The sequence below is a fragment of the Bos indicus genome, chromosome 11 (assembly GCF_029378745.1).
Source record: "Bos indicus isolate NIAB-ARS_2022 breed Sahiwal x Tharparkar chromosome 11, NIAB-ARS_B.indTharparkar_mat_pri_1.0, whole genome shotgun sequence".
NCBI classification, from domain to species: domain Eukaryota; kingdom Metazoa; phylum Chordata; class Mammalia; order Artiodactyla; family Bovidae; genus Bos; species Bos indicus.
Window position 1 is genome coordinate 106,325,546 of NC_091770.1, and position 19,183 is coordinate 106,344,728.

At 55.8% G+C, this 19,183-nt stretch overlaps 1 protein-coding gene across 7 annotated transcripts in view; it reads left to right on the top strand.

The window, feature by feature from the left end:
• The window catches only part of EHMT1 (euchromatic histone lysine methyltransferase 1), a 109,775-nt gene that overhangs the window by 31,423 nt on the left and 59,169 nt on the right, over positions 1-19,183 (top strand). For 6 of the 7 annotated variants that reach the window (XM_070799810.1, XM_070799813.1, XM_070799814.1 and 3 more), the window contains exons 2-3: positions 13,667-13,730; positions 17,962-18,518. In XM_070799810.1, coding sequence (XP_070655911.1) covers positions 13,667-13,730; positions 17,962-18,518 — 621 coding nt within the window. Of the gene's footprint in view, positions 1-13,666; positions 13,731-15,545; positions 15,723-17,961; positions 18,519-19,183 lie in introns of those variants that run through there. The other variant, XM_070799816.1, reaches the window with a different exon arrangement.

Below are 19,183 nucleotides of genomic sequence, written 5' to 3' on the forward strand. Positions count from 1 at the left end.
TCAATGGACGTGGATTTGGGTGGACTCCAGGAGTTGGTGATGGACAGGGAGGCCTGGCGTGTTGCGGTTCAGGGGGTCGCAAAGAGTCGGACATGACTGAGCGACTGAACTGGTCTGGCTCACAGCAGACTGCAGCTGTGTCTGTGATGCACTTGTGTGTGTCACACAGTGAGACTGGCTGGGCTCTGCCAGGCATGCTTGTGTCCCCGGGCTTCAGGCGCTCCTCAGTCTCCTTGGGCTGGCGGAGGGTGTAGGCGATCCCACGGCACAGGGCCTGGGCAGGGCCGGGTTCTGGCGTGTTGCTGGACCCTGTGAAGGGGCACGTGCGGTTCTGCTTCTATGCGGGTCTCTGCTGTTGCTCCAGACTCCCGTGAAGAGCGAGTTCCCACCTCTGACAAAAGTGACCTCACCACACGGCCTGCGTCTCCCTTGCTTTCTGCGGCTGGGCAGGTCTCGGCAACATGCGTTAGGGGTCATGAAATTTCCACCTCTGTACTTGGAGCGTGTTTTGTTTTTGATTAAATGCAGACATTTTAAACGTAACTGCATGTCATTTACCGAGAGAATGTGAAAATATTGGTCAGTCGTGTCTGACTCTTTGCGACCCCATGGACTGTATCCCGCCAGGCTCCTCCGTCCATGGGATTCTCCAGGCTAGAACACTGGAGTGGGTAGCCACGCCCTCCTCCAGGGGATCTTCCCCAACCAGGGATTGAACCTGGGTCTCCCACATTGCAGGCAGGTTCTTTGCTGTCTGAGACCTAACAAAATTCCAGTAATTCACATCATCTAACCATTTTAAGATTTTCCTCCAGTCTTGTCGGAATGTCACTTTATGGATGATTGGTTCAGATCAGCGTCCCAACACAGCCTGTACTTGCCGTGCACGGGTGACGGTTCTGTTCAGTCCAAAGCGTTGGCTTGGGGAGGAGCCTGGGTCGGAGGCTTTGCAGGGTGCGGAGGACGGATGAAGATGCATAGCCGGGAGAGCGGGCAGCCCCAAGAGCGGGCATCAGGAGAGCAGGCATCGGGAGAGCGGGCAGCCGGGAGAGCGGGCATCGGGAGAGCGGGCGGCCGGGAGAGCGGGCATCGAGAGAGCAGGCGGCCGGGAGAGCGGGCATCGGGAGAGCGGGCGGCCGGGAGAGCGGGCATCGGGAGAGCGGGCGGCCGGGAGAGCGGGCATCGGGAGAGCGGCCGTCTGCTGCCATTGCCTCTTTGCAGAGAGGCCGGCTGAGGAGAATCCGCAGACAACAAGGAGCCTGTCTGTTTCAGAGTCACTGATACGCATTGTATGCGGCCACATTGGGTATTAATTGTGTTTTCCAAATTTAGGAACTCTCTTTTTTTTCTGTCAAGGGGAAGAACAGACAAAAGAGGGGAAAAAAATATGTGAGATGTTGAAAGGATTCATTCTTTCTTTCCCAACTGTCTTGATAATTGGCTTGTGAAATTGATATGTGGTAAATAGTTTAAAATCAGGGAGTGCGGGTGGGTGGGGAGCACTCTAGAAGCCTCCAGCTTTGAAAACCCGTCTGGTGCTCGCAGCCCAGCTGGCATTGGCGCCCGCATGGTTCTCGGGGGAGAGGCCACCGCTGGGCTGGGCCCTGTGCAGGGACCTCGGACTGGGCCTGTTCTTTGTTTTACGTAAGGGTACCTGACAACCTTAGAGCAGGACTTTATAATTCCTTTGTTTTTTTTTCTCTGAATTTTATTTTCTTCTGTGTTCTGTTCTCTTATGAAGAAATTATTTGATTAATATTTCTCTTTTTGTTTTAGGAGTATGATTTCATAGGGCAGAGAATATTGCCTTTTGAAAATGTAAATCACCGTCTCAGAATATCAGAAACCCAGGGTCCTTCTGTCTCTTGCTGATTCTCACAGACTCAGTGGAGGGTTACCAGGTTCAGGAAGTAAGGATACAGGGTGCCCAGTTACGTTAGAAGTTCAGGTGCACTTATTAATGCTGAAACATGACTTGTCGCTTATCCAACCTTCAGATACCGCTGGATGTCCCTGTGTTGGGCAGCTGGTAGTGCCTGTTGCCCTGGTGGCTGGACCTGCAGTTGGATTTACACGTCAAGCATGGGATTGGATTCTGTCTCACCTCCTGGGATGCCTTTTTCCCCTTCAGTTCAGTTCAGTCGCTCAGTCGTGTCCCACTCTTTGCAACCCCATGAATCGCAGCACGCCAGGCCTCCCTGTCCATCACCAACTCCCGGAGTTTACTGAGACTCACGTCCATCGAGTCAGTGATGCCATCCAGCCATCTCATCCTCTGTCGTCCCCTTCTCCTCCTGCCCCCAATCCCTCCCAGCATCAGAGTCTTTTCCAATGAGTCAACTCTTCACATGAGGTGGCCAAAGGACTGGAGTTTCAGCTTTAGCATCATTCCTTCCAAAGAGCACCCAGGGCTGATCTCCTTTAGAATGGACTGGTTGGATCTCCTTGCAGTCCAAGGGACTCTCAAGAGCCTTCTCCAACACCACAGTTCAAAAGCATCAATTCTTCGGCGCTCAGCCTTCTTCACAGTCCAACTCTCACATCCATACATGACCACTGGAAAAACCATAGCCTTGACTAGACGGACCTTTGTTGGCAAAGTAATGTCTCTGCTTTTGAATATGCTATCTAGGTTGGTCATAACTTTTCTTCCAAGGAGTAAGCGTCTTTTATTTTGATGGCTGCAGTCACCATCTGCAGTGATTTTGGAGCCCCCAAAAATAAAGTCTGACACTGTTTCCACTGTTTCCCCATCTATTGCCCATGAAGTGATGGGACTGGATGCCATGATCTTCGTTTTCCGAATGTCGAGCTTTAAGCCAACTTTTTCACTCTCCTCTTTCACTTTCATCAAGAGGCTTTTTAGTTCCTCTTCACTTTCTGCCATAAGGGTGGTGTCATCTGCATATCTGAGGTTATTGACATTTCCCCTGGCAATCTTGATTCCAGCTTGTGCTTCTTCCAGCCCAACGTTTCGCATGATTTACTCTGCATATAAGTTAAATAAACAGGGTGACAATATACAGCCTTGATGTACTCCTTTTCCTATTTGGAACCAGTCTGTTCCATGTCCAGTTCTAACTGTTGCTTCCTGACCTACATATAGGTTTCTCAAGAGGCAGGTCAGGTGGTCTAGTATTCCTGTCTCTTTCAGAATTTTCCACAGTTTATTGTGATCCACACAGTCAAAGGCTTTGGTAGTCAATAAAGCAGAAATAGATGTTTTTCTGGAACTCTCTTGCTTTTTCCATGATCCAGCGGATGTTGGCAATTTGATCTCTGGTTCCTTTGCCTTTTCTAAAACCAGCTTGAACATCAGGAAGTTCACGGTTCATGTATTGCTGAAGCCTGGCTTGGAGAATTTTGAGCATTACTTGACTAGCGTGTGAGATCAGTGCAATTGTGTGGTAGTTTGAGCATTCTTTGGCATTGCCTTTCTTTGGGATCAGAATGAAAACTGACCTTTTCCAGTCCTGTGGCCACTGCTGAGTTTTCCAAATTTGCTGGCATATTGAGTGCAGCACTTTCACAGCATCATCTTTCAGGATTTGGAATAGCTCAACTGGAATTTCATCACCTCCACTAGCTTTGTTCGTAGTGATGCTTTCTAAGGCTCACTTGACTTCACATTCCAGGATGTCTGGCTCTAGGTGAGTGATCACACCGTCGTGATTATCTTGGTCATGAAGATCTTTTTTGTACAGTTCTTCTGTGTATTCTTGCCGCCTCTTCTTAATATCTTCTGCTTCTGTTAGGTCCATACCATTTCTGTCCTTTATCGAGCCCATCTTTGCATGAAATGTTCCCTTGGTATCTCATTTTCTTGAAGAGATCTCTAGTCTTTCTCATTCTGTTGTTTTCCTCTTATTTCTTTGCATTGATCACTGAGGAAAGCTTTCGTATCTCTTCTTACTATTCTTTGGAACTTTGCATTCAGATGCTTATATCTTTACTTTTCTCCTTTGACTTTTGCTTCTCTTCTTTTCTCAGCTATTTGTAAGGCCTCCCCAGACAGCCATTTTACTTTTTTGCATTTCTTTTCCATGGGGATGGTCTTGATCCCTGTCTCCTGTACAATGTCACGAACCTCATTCCATAGTTCATCAGGCACTCTATCTGTCAGATCTAGGCCCTTAAATGTATTTCTCACTTCCACTGTATAATCATTAGGGATTTGATTTAGGTCATACCTGAATGGTCTGCTTCCTTCAATTTAAGTCTGAATTTGGCAATAAGGAGTTCATGATCTGAGCCACAGTCAGCTCCTGGTCTTATTTTTGTTGACTGTATAGAGCTTCTCCATCTTTGGCTGCAAAGAATATAATCAGTCTGATTTCGGTGTTGACCATCTGGTGATGTCAAACCCCTTAGGGTTTGGTTTTTCCAGTAGTCGTGTATGGATGTGAGAGCTGGACCATAAAGAAGGCTGAGTGCCAAAGAATTGATGCTTTTGAACTGTGGTGTTGGAGAAGACTCTTGAGAGTCCCTTGGACTGCAAGGAGATCCGACCAGTCCATCCTAAAGGAAATCAATCCTGAATATTCATTGGAAGGACTGATGCTGAGGCTGAAGCTCCAGTACTTTGGCCACCTGATGCAAAGAGCCAACTCACTGAAAAAGACCCTGATGGGAAAGCTTGAAGACAGGAGGAGAAGAGGGCGACACAGGATGAGATGCTTGGAGGACATCACCGACTCGATGGACATGAGCTTGAGCAAACCCTGGGAGATAGTGAAGGGCTTCTAGTGAAAGACAGGGAAGCCTGGTGTGCTGTGGTCCATGGGGTTGCAAAGAGTTGGACATGACTTACCAACTGAAAATGCTTGTGTATATCGAAATCTGCCCGTTGGCATTCAAGTAAGAAACTTCACAGAGCTTTCTGTCTTTTTTCTCCAGCCACATCAGTGCCTTAGATAGGATTTGACGCGGATGTTCCAAAGCGTGGAGTGTGGTCTCCTGGGAGAGGACGTCAGGCCCAGCGCGGGGCCGGCGTGTGTGGGGTGGCTCTGCGCCCTTCCCCGGGGTGCGCTGCTGCTCCCGGTCTGCGCTGGTCCCTCCTGGGCGGACTTTGTCCCCCTCCCCCGTGCCTTTCAGCCAGGTCTGATAGGAGTTGTGTTGGAGGCGTGAAGAGGTTGAATGAGGGTCTGGATAGGCTGGTGGAGGGGCTCTTACCAGGCCAGTTCAGGCATCGTGGGCGCCAGCTCCAGTTTCACTGTCAGAAGCGGGGGGTCACTGTGTGGGAGCCAGGTGCGGGGCTGAGCCTGCGGCGCTTGACCGAGGATGAGGCCGGGGCCCGCCTGCTCTCCCGTGGCCCAGAGGGGGTGCGCTGTCCGCGGAGTCCTGCCTTCTCCGAGACCCTGCCTCTGTGAGCTCTGCGTCGTTGGTGCGGCGCTGCACCCCGCCCTCAGGACCCCGGTCACCCTTTCAGGCTCTCTGCTGCTCCCACCCTGTAGCTGTCTGCTTGTTTGGAAGTTTGTGTGTAAAAGGCTCTTTGACCGAAAGCAGCCCCAGAGTCTCGCAAGTCCCAGGCCCTGAGAAGATCCCGTTTTCAGTCTGGGCTTGGGAGTTAGAGGGGAGGTCTCCCCGCAGAGTTCCTGGAGTCTGGGCAGGGTGCCGTGGGTGGCGGTGAGCAGACCTTGGGGGAGCTGTCTTTCTGGGACTGCCGCGTCTTGGTGGCGTGCTGCACGAGAGCCGAGCGGCGTGTGTGCTGAGCGCACACCCGGTGAGCACACGGCCGCCTGCTCCCCTGTGTGCGGCGCACTCTTAACTGTGCTCAGGCTTGTGCTTTGCCAACCGGAAGGTCTGATGCTGCACACGCCTCACAGGTCTGGGCTCCCGGTGGTTGTGCGGGTTTGACTCTGGGTTGTGTCTGTCTCCCAGGGAGGAGGTGAAGGAGCTAGGGCCCCTCTTTCTTGGGACACGTGGGTCTTGGCTGGAGGTGGGACAGGTGAGCAGGTGCGGAAGGAAGGGAGGAGAGTGGAGGGCTTGTCCCCAGTGGGGGCGCCTCTCCTTCCGAGGCCGGGGCACTGGGCTTCCGGGCCCATGGGGCCGGGGTCACAGGCCTGTAGGGCAGCCGTGACCCGTCAGTGACGAGGCCTGAGGGAGACTTTAGAGGATTTCATTGGAGGTTCTTCCAGGAAAAAGGCCAGGCTTTGGGAAACAAGGGAAGTGCCGGCAGGCCCCCACCCGTGTTGGTTCTGTGGTCTCTGCACGGAGAGAGCGGCCTTTCGGGCCCTGGCGTCTGTGGCCGTGGTGACGTGGTCACAGCCTGCACTGCCGGCTGGTGCTTCACATGTGTGAGCATGCTTCACTCGCTTACGGCCAACTCCGTCAGTTCAGTGCCGGCGCTCAGTCGTGTCCCACTCTTTCTCACCCCATGGACTGCAGCATGCCAGGCCTCCCTGTCCTTGATCATCTTCCAGAGTCTGCTCAAACCATGTCCATTGAGTCGGTGATGCCATCCAACCATCTCATCCTATGTTGCCCCCTTCTCTTGCCCTCAGTCTTCCCCAGCATCAGGGTCTTTTTCAGTGAGTCAGCTCTTCACATCAGGTGGCCAAAGTATTGTAGGTTCAGCATCAGTCCTTCCAATGAATATTCAAGGTTGATTTCTTTTAGGATTGACTGGTTTGATCTTGCAGTCCAAGGGATTCTCAAGAGTCTTCTGCAACACCACACTTCAAAAGCATCAATTCTTTGGCGCTCAGCTTTCTTTATGGTCCAACTCTCCCATCCATGGAGAAGGAAATGGCAATCCACTCCAGTATTCTTGCCTGGAGAATCCCATGGACAGAGGAGCCTAGTGGGCTACAGTCCATGGGGTCGCAAAGAGTCAGATATGACTGAGTGACAATACCTCACATCCATACATGACTACTGGAAAAACCATAGCTTTGACTAGATGGACTTTTGTCGGCAGAGTAATGTTTCTGCTTTTTATGGTCATAGCTTTTCTTCCAAGGAGCGAGCGTCTTTTAATTTCACGCTGCAGTCGCCATCTGCAGTGACGTTGGAGCCCGAGAGAGTAAAGCCTGTCACTGTTGCCACTGTTTCCCCATCTGTTTGCATGAAGTGATGGGACCGGATGCCATGATCTTAGTTTTTTGAATGTTGAGTTTTAAGCCAGCTTTTTCACTCTCCTCTGTCAATTTCATCAAGAGGCTCTTTAGTTCCTCTTCGCTTTCTGCCATAAGGATGGTGTTGTCTTCATATCTGAGGTTATTGATATTTCTGTCAGCAGTCTTGATTCCAGCTTGTGCTTTATCCAGCCCGACATTTCGCACGATATACTCTGCATGTAAATTAAATAAGCAGGGTGACATTATACAGTCTTGACATACTCTTTTCCCAGTTTGGAACCAGTCCATTGTTCCATGTCTGATTCTAACTGTTGCTTCTTGACCTGCCTACAGATTTTTCAGGAGGTTGGTAAGGTGGTCTGGTATTCCCATCTCTTTAAGAATTTTCCAGTTTGTTGTGATCCACACAGTCAAAGGCTTTGGCGTAGTCAAGAAAGCAGAAGTAGATGTTTTTCTGGAACTCTCTTGCTTTTTTGATGATCCATCAGATGTTGGCAATTTGATCTGTTGTTCCTCTGCCTTTTCTAAATCCAGCTTAACATCTGGAAGTTCTTGGTTCATGTACTGTTGGAGCCTCACTTGGAGAATTTTGAGCATTACTTTAATAGCATGTGAGATGAGTGCAGTTGTGTGGTAGTTTGAACATTCTTTGGTATTGCCTTTTTTTGGGATTGGAGTGAAAACTGACCTTTTTTAGTCCTGTGGCCACTGCTGAGTTTTCCAAATTTGCTGGCATATTGAGTGCAGCAGTTTCACAGAATGATCTTTAAGGATTTGAAATAGCTTAAGTGGAATTCCATCACCTCCACTAGCTTTATTTGTAGTGATTCTTTCTAAGGCCCACTTGACTTTGCATTCCAGGATGTCTGGGGTCTGTGAGTGATCATGCCTTCGTGGTTATCTGGATCATTAAGATCTTTTTTGTATAGTTCTTCTGCATATTCTTGCCACCTTTTCTTAAAATCTTCTGCTTCTGTTAGGTCAATCAGGTAGATGATTATAAATGGAGAAGTCCTAATTTAAAGTCAGATCATAGCTGAAAACTTTGTTTTAACCCATCATTTTGTTTTGCTTCGATTTGGGACAGAGGATAACCTGCCAGGCTAGAGGGCGTTGAGAGAAGTGAAATCATTTCTTTTCTGTGAGCTTGTGACTTAAGTGCTGCTCTTCCTTTTTATGCAAAACTGGCCGCTGGTGGCTTGAGTTTTAAAGGCACAGCGGCATTAGAGGAGAGGCTCAGAACAGGCTTTGTTAGGTGGAGGCTTGTGCAGACATTTCAGGCCCAGAGAGTATTCGTTTTCTCTGGAGCGTCTCTTTCTATTCATCTGACGAGCTAGGTTGTCCTTCATTGGAGACCCACCAGCACCTCAGGCTCCAGCCCCGTGAGGACCCTCGCCCTCTCGTAGCCACGTCCTGCCCACCTGCCTGTCCGTCCTCTCCCCCGTCCCCCGTGCGTGCCCCTTCCGCCCCGTGCCCCCAGGAGCAGTGCTTGGGCTTTAAGTGGGGACGGGTGTAGCTGAGATTCGCGCTCGCCCAGGCCTGGCACATTTTGTGTGTCAGTGGTTCCTGAGTGCCCTCGGGTAGATGCAGGATAAAACGTGCTCACTCTGGCATTATTAGAAGGTGTGTTACATAATATTCTTAAAACAGACCTTTTTTTGGGGGGAGTTATGAACCTTAATTTTGTGGGCAGACGTGGCTGGTAGTGGTGATGGGAGGTTGGTGGTTTTTGCTGAGTTCGTGGGAGTGCTGGGCTGTGCAGCTGTGCCCACTCTGGTTCGTCTCCAGACGCCCCTTTCTCGCCAGCGAGAACCCGGGGCCCAGAGGCGGCGTCAGTGGTGGGCCTGCAGTGGGGTGCGCTCGGTCACTGACGGCCACTCGGCGCCACCGTCCTGACTCCTGCGCAGGCGCCGACAGCACAGCTCTGGCAGCATCGGTGAAACTGCCGGCCGAGGTCCTGGAAGGACCTCTTAGAAGGGCCTTGGGCCCCCAAGGCCTCCTGTTGCAGGGAGGGTTGACGGGTGTGGGTGGTGGGTGGTGGGGTGCAGCTGTGATGGGCTGAGGGGTGCCGGGGTCCATCCATGTGGGGCCACGGTTGGAGACGAGGCGTGGCCCACCCTGCCCTCAGTGGACAGTGGGACTTTGGGGTCCTGGGCTGAGGCAGCTGGCCCCCCGCCCTACCTGGTGGGGTGGGTCATGGTGGTGTTACTTAGAGGGGCAGCCAAGGACGCTCCCGGGAGGTGACGCCTGAAGTCAGGTGCCGATGTTGAGGCAGGTGGGTGAGCTGGGTGAGCTGTGTGAGCGTTGCTCACGGCCCAGATCTTGTGGGTCGGGACCCACGTGCGGACTCAGTGCTGGTCCTAGGTGTCTGGAGGCCAGCTCCCCCCAGGGGCCTGACTGGGCGCCATCTCCCCCAGCCCAGGGTCGCCCAAGCTTCTCGTCTTCCCGACTCTGGAAAGGCAGCCATGGCTTCTGGCTCCTGGGCCTGCTGCCCCACCCGTCTCTACGTCCTGGTCTTGCACTTTCTGGGACACGGATCCCTCAGCCACGCGGGGCCTGTGTGTGTGCCTGCAGTCCCAGCCCCCGTGCACACGGGGTGCAGGCGCAGAAGCCGGAGGAGCCCCACGCACGTGGGTGTGGCGTGAGCGCTGAGCACCCTGGGCTGTGGGCCCCGCGTCAGGCGCCAGGCCCTTCACCCCCGACTGCCCCTGGGGCAGGAGTCCCTGCCCTCTGGCAGCCCCGCGTCGGGCACCAGGCCCTTCACCCCTGGCCGCCCCAGGGGCACGGGTCCCGCCCTCTGCTGGCCCTGTGTCGGGCGCCAGGCCTTTCATCCCCGGCCGCCCGGGGCGGGGCCCCACCCTCAGCTGCAGGAGCCGCTGCCCAGTGCGCCAGGGTCCTGGGGACAGGGCCTGCGCTCCTGCCACGTGTCCTCGCTGCCGTCTCTGCCCTCATGCTCGGCTCTGGCCTCTGAGCCTGCAGTGCACGGCCTGCTTCTCGTCTGAAGGCTTTTCTAGCTGCTTCTTACAGCAGTTTATTTTGAAATGACTTCAGACGTGCAGAAAGTTCCAAGGTTAGCACAGTGACGCCCGTCTGTCTTCACCGACCTCCACTCTGTCCGTCACATGTGCCCCTGTGTGAGCACACCCACAGGCACATGTGCGCAGCGCGTCTCCTCTGCACCGCTCGGAGTCAGGTCGACTCGTACGCAGACAAGGACAGTCCTCCTGAATAAGCGTCAGAAGGCGATGGCGCAGGTGTCTGGTCTGCACCCAACTGTCACGTTAATCGCACATGGACCCCGCACCCGTTCACCGTGTGTGCAGCCGTGTGGTCACACGCGGACACGTTCATGGTGTCTGGTCGTTGCTGTGCTTACAGTCATCTCGTCACACGTGGTTACATGTGGACACGATGCTGGTCACTGTGTGCACATTCAGTCGTATTGTCACGTGGTCACACGAGGACACAGCCCCCAGTCAGCTGTTACATCACCACACGTGCTTACACGTGGATGGGGCACCCGGTCACTGTGTGTATAGTCTCGTGGTCACACGTGGTTACTTGTGAACGCGGCACGTGGTCACTGTGTGTACAGTCACGTCACATGGACACAGTACCTGTCAGTGTATGTACAGGCATCACGTGGTCACACGTGGTCACCCCGGACACAGCACCCCACTCATTGCATACACAGTGGTCACGTGGCCACGGCGTCTGGTTGCCATGTGCACGGCTGTCGCGTGGTCACGCAGAGATGGTGCCCGGTCCCGGGTGTGCACAGCCGTCGCGTGGTCGCACACAGAGATGGTGTCTGGTTGCTGGGTGTACAGTCATCATGGTAACCTCTCAGGGTGCTTTTGCACTCTGGCCAGGGACTTGCGGGGACTCCTGGCTCCTCTGGTCTCCAGCTCCCTGGTCTTCCTGATCCAAGGGCCTGCACTGCTTTCCAGAAGCCTAGGGTTGGGTGTCGGAGAAGGCAATGGCACCCCACTCCAGTACTCTTGCCTGGAAAATCCCATGGATGGAGGAGCTGGGAAGGCTGGAGTCCATGGGGTCGCTGAGGGTCAGACACGACTGAGCGCCTTCACTTTCACTTTTCACTTTCATGCTTGGAGAGGGAAATGGCAACCCACTCCAGTGTTCTTGCCTGGAGAATCCCAGAGATGGGGGAGCCTGGTGGGCTGCCGTCTGTGGGGTCACAGAGTCAGACACGACTGAAGTGACTTAGCAGCAGCAGCAGCAGGGTTGGGTGTCAGGAGACCAGAGACCTGCCCCTTTGTCCATGACAACCCAGCGTGAGGAGAGCCTGAAAGTGTCCCTGGTACCTGAGGACAGTCTTGCGGGACATACTGGGAGATTCTGTAAAGGTCGTGTTTCTCGTGAAGCTCTTGTACGAATTGTAGTGACGGCTTCCCCCTCCAGCGTGCTCTGCCATCAGTGGGTGGAATCTCGGGTAAGGAGGTGCGTCCCTGTTGGACTGTCAGCTACTGCTGCTGCTGTTCACTTGATGGACATGAGTCTGAGCAAGCTCCAGGGCTTGGTGATGGGCATGGAGGCCCAGCGTGCTGCAGTGCTGAGGCTCCTTCTGCAGAGCAGGGCCGGGCTTACCAGCCAGTTCTCCCCGTGGGGATTGTCACAGCCTCTGCCTGGAGGGTCGCGGGCAGGCCTCAGGTCTCAGCCCACGTTGCGTGGTTTGGGTTTTGTTACGGTTTGTGTTCCCTGAGTGCAGGTGCTGGGGGCAGAGTGCTGGCGGTGTGCCGGGTGGGGACACAGGTACAGCCGCCTGAGGGGGTGTGGCTGGGCCTCCTGCTGGTAGCAGGTGGCGGGGGTGGGTTGGGGGCAGCCTCAGGGTGCGGAGCAGGGGGCTGTTGGCTGTTCACCCTGAAGGCTGGTTCTCCTGATGAGGAGAGCCTGTCAGGCCTGTCTGGGGCTGCTCGGCTTTCCTTGGTGCCTGGCCATGCTCCGGCTTCCTAACTGCGGCGGGGCCGTGCGGCTGGCCAGCGACAGCAGACCAGGCTGTCATCCAGGCCCAGAATGGGGTGAATGCAGGCTATTGAGAGGGCTGGGGAAGACACCATAGCTGTGCACCCCTACTTCTGTCCTCACAGCCCCCCGCTCTATGACACCCTCAAAGCCCCCCTCTCTCACCCTCACAGCCCCCTGCTCTGTCACACCCTCACAGCCCCCACCCCCTCAGTGACACCCTCACAGCACCCCACCCCCCCCCCCCCCCCCCCCCCGTCACACCCTCACGGCCCCTCCTCTGTCACACCCTCTCGGCCCCCCTCTGTCACACCCTCACGGCCCCTCCTCTGTCACACCCTCACGGCCCCTCCTCTGTCACACCCTCACGGCCCCTCCTCTGTCACACCCTCACGGCCCCTCCTCTGTCACACCCTCACGGCCCCTCCTCTGTCACACCCTCACGGCCCCTCCTCTGTCACACCCTCACGGCCCCTCCTCTGTCACACCCTCTCGGCCCCCCTCTGTCACACCCTCACGGCCCCTCCTCTGTCACACCCTCTCGGCCCCCCTCTGTCACACCCTCACAGCCCCCCCCACACCGTCACAGCCCCCCCCCACACCCTCACGGCCCCCACCCGTCACCCTCACAGCCCCCCCGACTCTGTGACACCCTCACAGCCTCACTCTGTCACACCCTCACGGCCCCCCCTCTGTCACACCCTCACGGCCCCTCCAACCCGTCACACCCTCACGGCCCCCCTCTCTGTCACACCCTCACGGCCCCTCCAACCCGTCACACCCTCACGGCCCCCCTCTCTGTCACACCCTCACGGCCCCTCCAACCCGTCACACCCTCACAGCCCCCCTCTGTCACACCCTCACGGCCCCTCCTCTGTCACACTCTCACGGCCCCCCACACTCTTGCTGAAGTTCATGTGTGTGTCTCTTCAGCCCCGACTGGAACTCAGCTCCCAGGACTTTGCTGAGAAGGGCCCCTGTGGCTTCGAGCGCAGAGGTCTCTTTGCCGCCTGTTGCTGTCTGCTGGCTCTGGGGGGTGTCACACCCGCTGTCCCTGGTCCTGTCACCTGGGCCCTGCTGTGCAGTGCGCCCCCTGGACTGGCGTCCCTGGCACAGGACAGGCGCTCGGGAACGGGGCCGGCCTTCAGGGCCCTGTGCCCGTGGACTGAGCTCGCCCCTGTAATGGGGCGTCCCATGGGAGCGGCTGACCACCCCGGTGCCAGCAGCTGTGATCTGGGGGCCAGGACTCAGTAGTGCTGCCGGCCCCTCCATGTGTGTGCACGTGACTCAAAACAGCTGGTCCTAGGTCCTTGGGGGTCCTCAGGGACCCCAGAGTCCCCCACTTTGAAAACCCCTGGGTTTCAGACCGCTGGTCAGGCCACACACAGGGAGCCTGGGAGTGCGAGGGCGGGGCCCTCCGTTGCCGCAGAGTTTCCCGGGCCTGTGAGCACCGGCCTCTCGCCCTGCAGCCTGTGTCACGGGCGTCCTCACGGGCCTGAGGGGCCTGGTCTGCCGTCCTTGGTGGGCTGGTTTTCATCTGGGTGTGATGCCCATGGGCCGGGTCCTCTGGTGGAGTGTGACTGACGACTGCTTCTCTTCTGCAGGCGGTTCCGGCGAAGGGGGAGACCAAGCAGGACTGCGGCCTGGGAGCTGAGCTGCCGAGCGAAGGTAAGGGCGCCGGGGCTGCGGGCCTGCAGGGTGGTCCCGTGAGCGGGGCCCCGGGCTCCCGGCCCGCTGGGAGGCAGAGGTCCTGGTCCCCAGGGCGCTGGGGCCAGCAGGGGCGGCTGTGTGAGGTGTCTGGGCTTGGAAGCCCCCCGAGTTGCCCGGCGGTGGAGCGAGGCTGGTGAGGGCCTGGTGCCCAGGGAGCCTCTGGCCGCCCTGTGTGGGGCCGCGCTAGGAACGACCGTGGGAGGTGAGCCCACTGTCCCACCGGAGCCTGCCGGTGGTCCTCCTGAGAGCAGCATCCTGGCTGGACGGCACCACCCGGGGCCCGCTGCACTCCTGCCCCGCACATCTGCCCGCCTCTCAGCTGGGGATGAGACCAGGTCGGGGCCGAGGTCAGCCGAGCTTGCGGCTGTAGACGCCCAGCTGGGCCCTGGCCTCTGAGGGCACGCAGATGCCGGGTCGAGCCTGCTGCGTGTGGGCAGCCACTCCGCCAGGTGCAGGCTGGGCCATCTTGGCAGATGTGCTGGGAGACGGGGCCCGGGCGCCTGGTCCGGTGGCTGAGCCTCCCAGGACGAGGCCTCAGGTGGCCTGCTGGCAGGGAACACCTCGTGCTCCAGGCTGGTGGCCACGTTCATGTGTGTCCTGAGCTGTGATGGGGACTCCGGTGGCCCTGCTCCCTCCTGGGCAGCATCTCTGTCAGCTTTCACATCCATGGGGTCCTCTTTTGTGACCACGCGTGCATGCCTGAGGGTGCCTGTTGGGGATGCAGAGTGTGGGCCCTGGGCCGGGGCTGGCGGCAGGCAGCCTCACGCTGGGATGAAGGACGCGGGGCACAGGCCACAGGGCGGGGTCGTGTGGGCGGTGGCACATGATCGAAGCGCGTCCGATCCCAGGAGAGCCTATGGGGCTGGTTGGGGGTTTGAGGGCCCTTGCTGCCCAAGACTCTCCTGGAGCCCCACCCCTTCCCAGGTCGGAAGCCCGTCCTGGGGGCCAGTTCATGTCTGCCTTCGGTCCCATGCGCTGATGGATGGACGTCCGTGGCCCTGACTTGCTTACTGCCTCACTCGTGCCTAGGGGTGCAGCCCAGAGCCCCTCTCTGCTGTCCCCGGCCACCTACACACTGTCCTGCTGCCCCTCTCCTCCCGTGCGGGACCCCTGAAGCCCTGCCTCGGCGCTCTCCTCTGGCGCTGTGCTTTCCTCTCCCCGGCATGCTGCCGTTCATGGGCTCCTCCCTCCCGCCACCCTCCTAGGCCTTTTCATAAAGAGCCTGAGGGTGAGTGCTGCCAGGTGCGGGGTTCCTCCACACGCGTGGCCCTGAGCCCAGCCCTGGGCCTCCAGACTGGTTGACGAGGCGGCTGCCCCGCACCCATCCCACAGCACGGCTCGTGGGCCCCGTCTTTCTGGTCAGAGTCATCTGGGTTTAGTGTGTCTCTCTGCTGACTGCTGACACTGAGCATTTCTTTGTGTGCTTCTTAGCCTTCTGTATATCTTCTTGGCAGAAATGTCAGTTCAGATCCTTTGCCCATAAAATTGGTTATTGATTTTTTTTTAATTTATTTTTTAATTGAAGGATAATTGCTTTACAGAATGTTGTTGTTTTCTGTCAAACTTCAACACGCATCAGCCATAGATATACATATATCCCCTCCCTCTTGAACCTGCCTCCCATCTCCCTCCCCACCCCACCCCTCTAGGTTGATACAGAGCCCCTGTTTGAGTTCCCTGAGACATACAGCAAATTCCCGTTGGCTATCTATTTTATATATGGTAATGTAAGTTTCCATTCCCTTGTAGCTCAGTCAGTAAAGAATCTGCCTGCAGTGCAGAAGACCCGGGTTTGAACCCTGGGTTGGGAAGATCCCCTGGAGAAGGAAATGGCAACCCACTCCAGTATCCTTGCCTGGAAAATCTCATGGACAGTGGAGCCTGGTCGGCTGCAGTCCATGGGGTTGCAAAGAGTCGGGCACGACTGAGCGACTAACACTAATACTTAATGTAAGTTTCCACGTTACTCTTTCCATTCATCTCACCCTCTCCCCCCTTCCCCGTGTACGTAAGTCTGTTCTCTATGTCTGTTTCTCCATTGCTGCCCTGTAAATAAATTCTTTAGTACCATTTTTCTAGATTCCGTATATATGTGTTAGAATTTCTGTTTCGGATGTAACTTCACTCTGGGTCCGTCCACCTCATTAGGCCTGACTCGAGTGTTCCTTTTCATGGCTGAGGAATGCTCCGTGGTGCATCTGTACCGCGGCTTCTGTACCCACTCCTCTGCGATGGACATCTCGGGTGCCTCCATGCTCCAGCTGTTGTAAATAGTGCTGCAGCGAGCAGTGGGGTACGTGTGTCTTTTTCAGTTTTGGTTTCCTCAGGTACTTGATTAGGAGTGGGGTTGCTGGTCATATGGTGGGTTATTGATTTTTATTGATGAATTGTCAGAGGTTTTTCACAATACGTTTAAAACACAAGCTCCTGATCAAATGCGTGGTTTGCACACGCGGCCTCCAGTCTGTGCTTTGGCCACCTGATGCGCAGAGGAGAACACGGTTAGAGAGCATCGTCAGCTCAGTGGGCGTGCGTGTGAGCAAACTCTGGGAGATAGTAAAGGACAGGGGAGCCTGGTGTGCTGCAGGCCATGGGGTCGCAAAGAGTCGGACACGACTCCGCGACTGAACAGCAACAACAGTCTGCAGGCTGTCTTTTCCCTTTCTTGACTGTGTTCTTGGAGGCGCAGAATGAAGGCCGGTTCATCTGTGTTCCTTCTCTTGCTTGTGCTTTTCTTGTAGCATCTGAGAAACCAGTGCTTAATAGAGAGTCGTAAAGGTTTATGCCTACTTTTCATCTTACAGTTAGATCTTGGATACCTTTTCAGTTAACTTTTGTATATGGTGTGAGTCAAGGGTCCAACTTCCTTCTTTAAGTTACTTGCCCTGTGCATTTTAGAGTAAGGTTATGGAGCTCCTCCATATACTGATTGGAGCTCCAGTTAGGGCATCATTGGACTCAGAGAGCTAATTTGAGGTGACACGCATCTTTGTATCTTTGCCATCTCCATAGAGGCTTTGCATGATCTCGGTTAAATTTTGTATCCTATTTTATAGTTTTCTGCTTTTGTGAATACTATCTTATTTTTTCTCGTGTTTTCTTCCCCAAAGTTAAGGCTGGCGTAGAAAAATGTCCTTGTTATTTGCACTTGATTTCACGTCTGGCAGCCTCTCTGCACCCCTGATTGACGTGCCTCTGCGCCCCAGGTGTGCGGGAGAGCTCACCCCTTGTTGCCGGGCCTCTCACTTCATCTCTACTCCTGTGGGGCTGCCTGGGACCTCACTCTTGTGTGAACCTTAGTGGTGTTAATAGATTAGATGTCCTGACATTGTTTCTGATCCTACATGGAATTCATGTAACGTTTCTGAGTAAGTACACGTTTGCATAGATTGGCACACGGGCCTCTCCAAGCTGAGAAGGTTTCTCACCTATTCTGTTTTGCTGAGGATTTAAAAAAATTAATAGCCATTTATCGATTGAGATCGTACTTGCTGCACTTACAAACTTTCTGTGCTCAGGCTATAGTGGTGAATGCGGGCCTCGCCCAGGGGCCAGTGCTGCTGTGACGGAGCTGTGGAGTACCACGCTATTACCCGGGGACTGGGCTGGTGGATGCTGGGCTCCTGGACATGACCACTGTCCCCTGCACCCAGCGCTGTAACTGTGGGCTTTCTCCTGCGGTGGCAAGTGTGTTTCTTTGTTTATCGAGTTGTGGAGGAGAGGAGCTTCAGAGACCAGAGGTTTGTTAAGCTCCTGACTGACAGACTGAACGCATCCTGTTTTCTTTACGTCTGTTCTTGAGCAGCTGCTCCGGAGACCTTGTTTTCTGTCTGAATCCTCCCCAGTTTTGTTTTCTAGCAGTGACTTTGTTCCTGGAGGATACTAAATCTGTGTCATGTGTTTGAAGCCTTTTAAGAAGTAATTCACAGACAATTGGGTGTTTGTTTCAAGGACCACGGCCCCACCCACTCCTCAGCTGGGGCTCAGGGCAGACTGCCCTCCCTCCCGGGACAGGTTGTCCCCCACTTCATCAAGTCCCTGTTGACACAGTGACTGTGATGTGCTTTGTATTCAGTCCATCTGAAGTCAGATGTTTGTCATGAAGTAAAGACAGTTTCCTGTGAGCATAGCAGTGGGACTCTGTTGGGGTCTCAGGTGGGCACCCCTGACTCTTGTTCTCTTTCTGCAGGGTCACCCATGGCTGCTGATGACGGCTCAGCGGAACAGCAGGGAGGGGAGGCCCCGGTGGCTGCAGACGGGGAGACCAACGGGTCCTGTGACCAGAGCGATGCCAGTGGCCACGCGGCTGCTGTGAAGCACCCTCAGGAGAGCACACGAGGCAGCCCTCAGGAAGGGGCCGGCCCGGGGTCCCGGATAGCGGAAAATGGGATTTTGGACAGAGACCCCGAGGTGGGGAAGCAGAACCACATCCGCTCTGATGGCTTCCCCCAGAATCCTGTCATTGGGAGCAACGGCTACTTCCTTGGCAAGGCCCCCTTGTCTGAGCCACCACTGCGGGTGGCCAGCGCCCTGGCTTCCTCCCTGCCTGGCCACGCGGCGAAGACCCTCCCTGGCGGGGCTGGCAAAGGGAGGACTCCCGGTGCTTTTCCCCAGCCGCCGGCTGCTGTGCCGGCCAAGCCTGGGGAGGGCAGCAAGGACACAGAGGACAAGAAGGCCCCGGCCCCGGGCGCCGACGTCAAGGTCCACAGGGCTCGGAAGACCATGCCGAAGTCCATCCCGGGCCTGGTAACACGTCCCTGTTGGGAGGGCCTCTCCTGTCTGTCTGCTGTTGGTTTCGTGTTTGGACGGCAGGTGGACTTCTCTGCGTGGAGGGGAGAGGCCGGGAAGAGGGGGTCATTCGCCAGGGTTGCCAGCTGGGTCCTGGCGGGTGATTGCCAGCCTGTCTTTGAGGCTTCCCTTGGTGTGCCCAGCCCACGGGTTGCTCCTCCCCCTCTTTGGGAGTCACTTTCTTAGGAGGCTCAGCACCCACCCGTCTCATTGGGGAGCAAGCATTGGGGAGGGCAGTTAGGCCTGGAGCTGCTGAGCTCTCTGCTCCCAGGTGTGCAGTTACACCCCGGAGTTTCTTGGGCGTGTTGCCTGCTGGTGCCTGAGGGCCTTCCCTGGGCCCCCGCGGCCTGATGCACACCTGAGGCTGAGGGTTCTGCGGGGTCCGCAGATCCGCTGCCCCAGCACCTTCTCCTGAAATTCCCACCCCTTCCAGCACCTCCCGAGCCCCGCCCTTCCAACACCTCCGCCTGAGCTCCGCCCCCTCTAGCACCTCCTCCCCGAGCCCCGCCCCCTCTATCACCTCTTCCCCGAGCTCCACCCCCTCTATCCCTCCTCCCCGAGCCCCGCCCCCAGCTCCTCCCTGAGCCCCGCCTCTGCAGCAGCTCATTACCCCGTCCATTTCC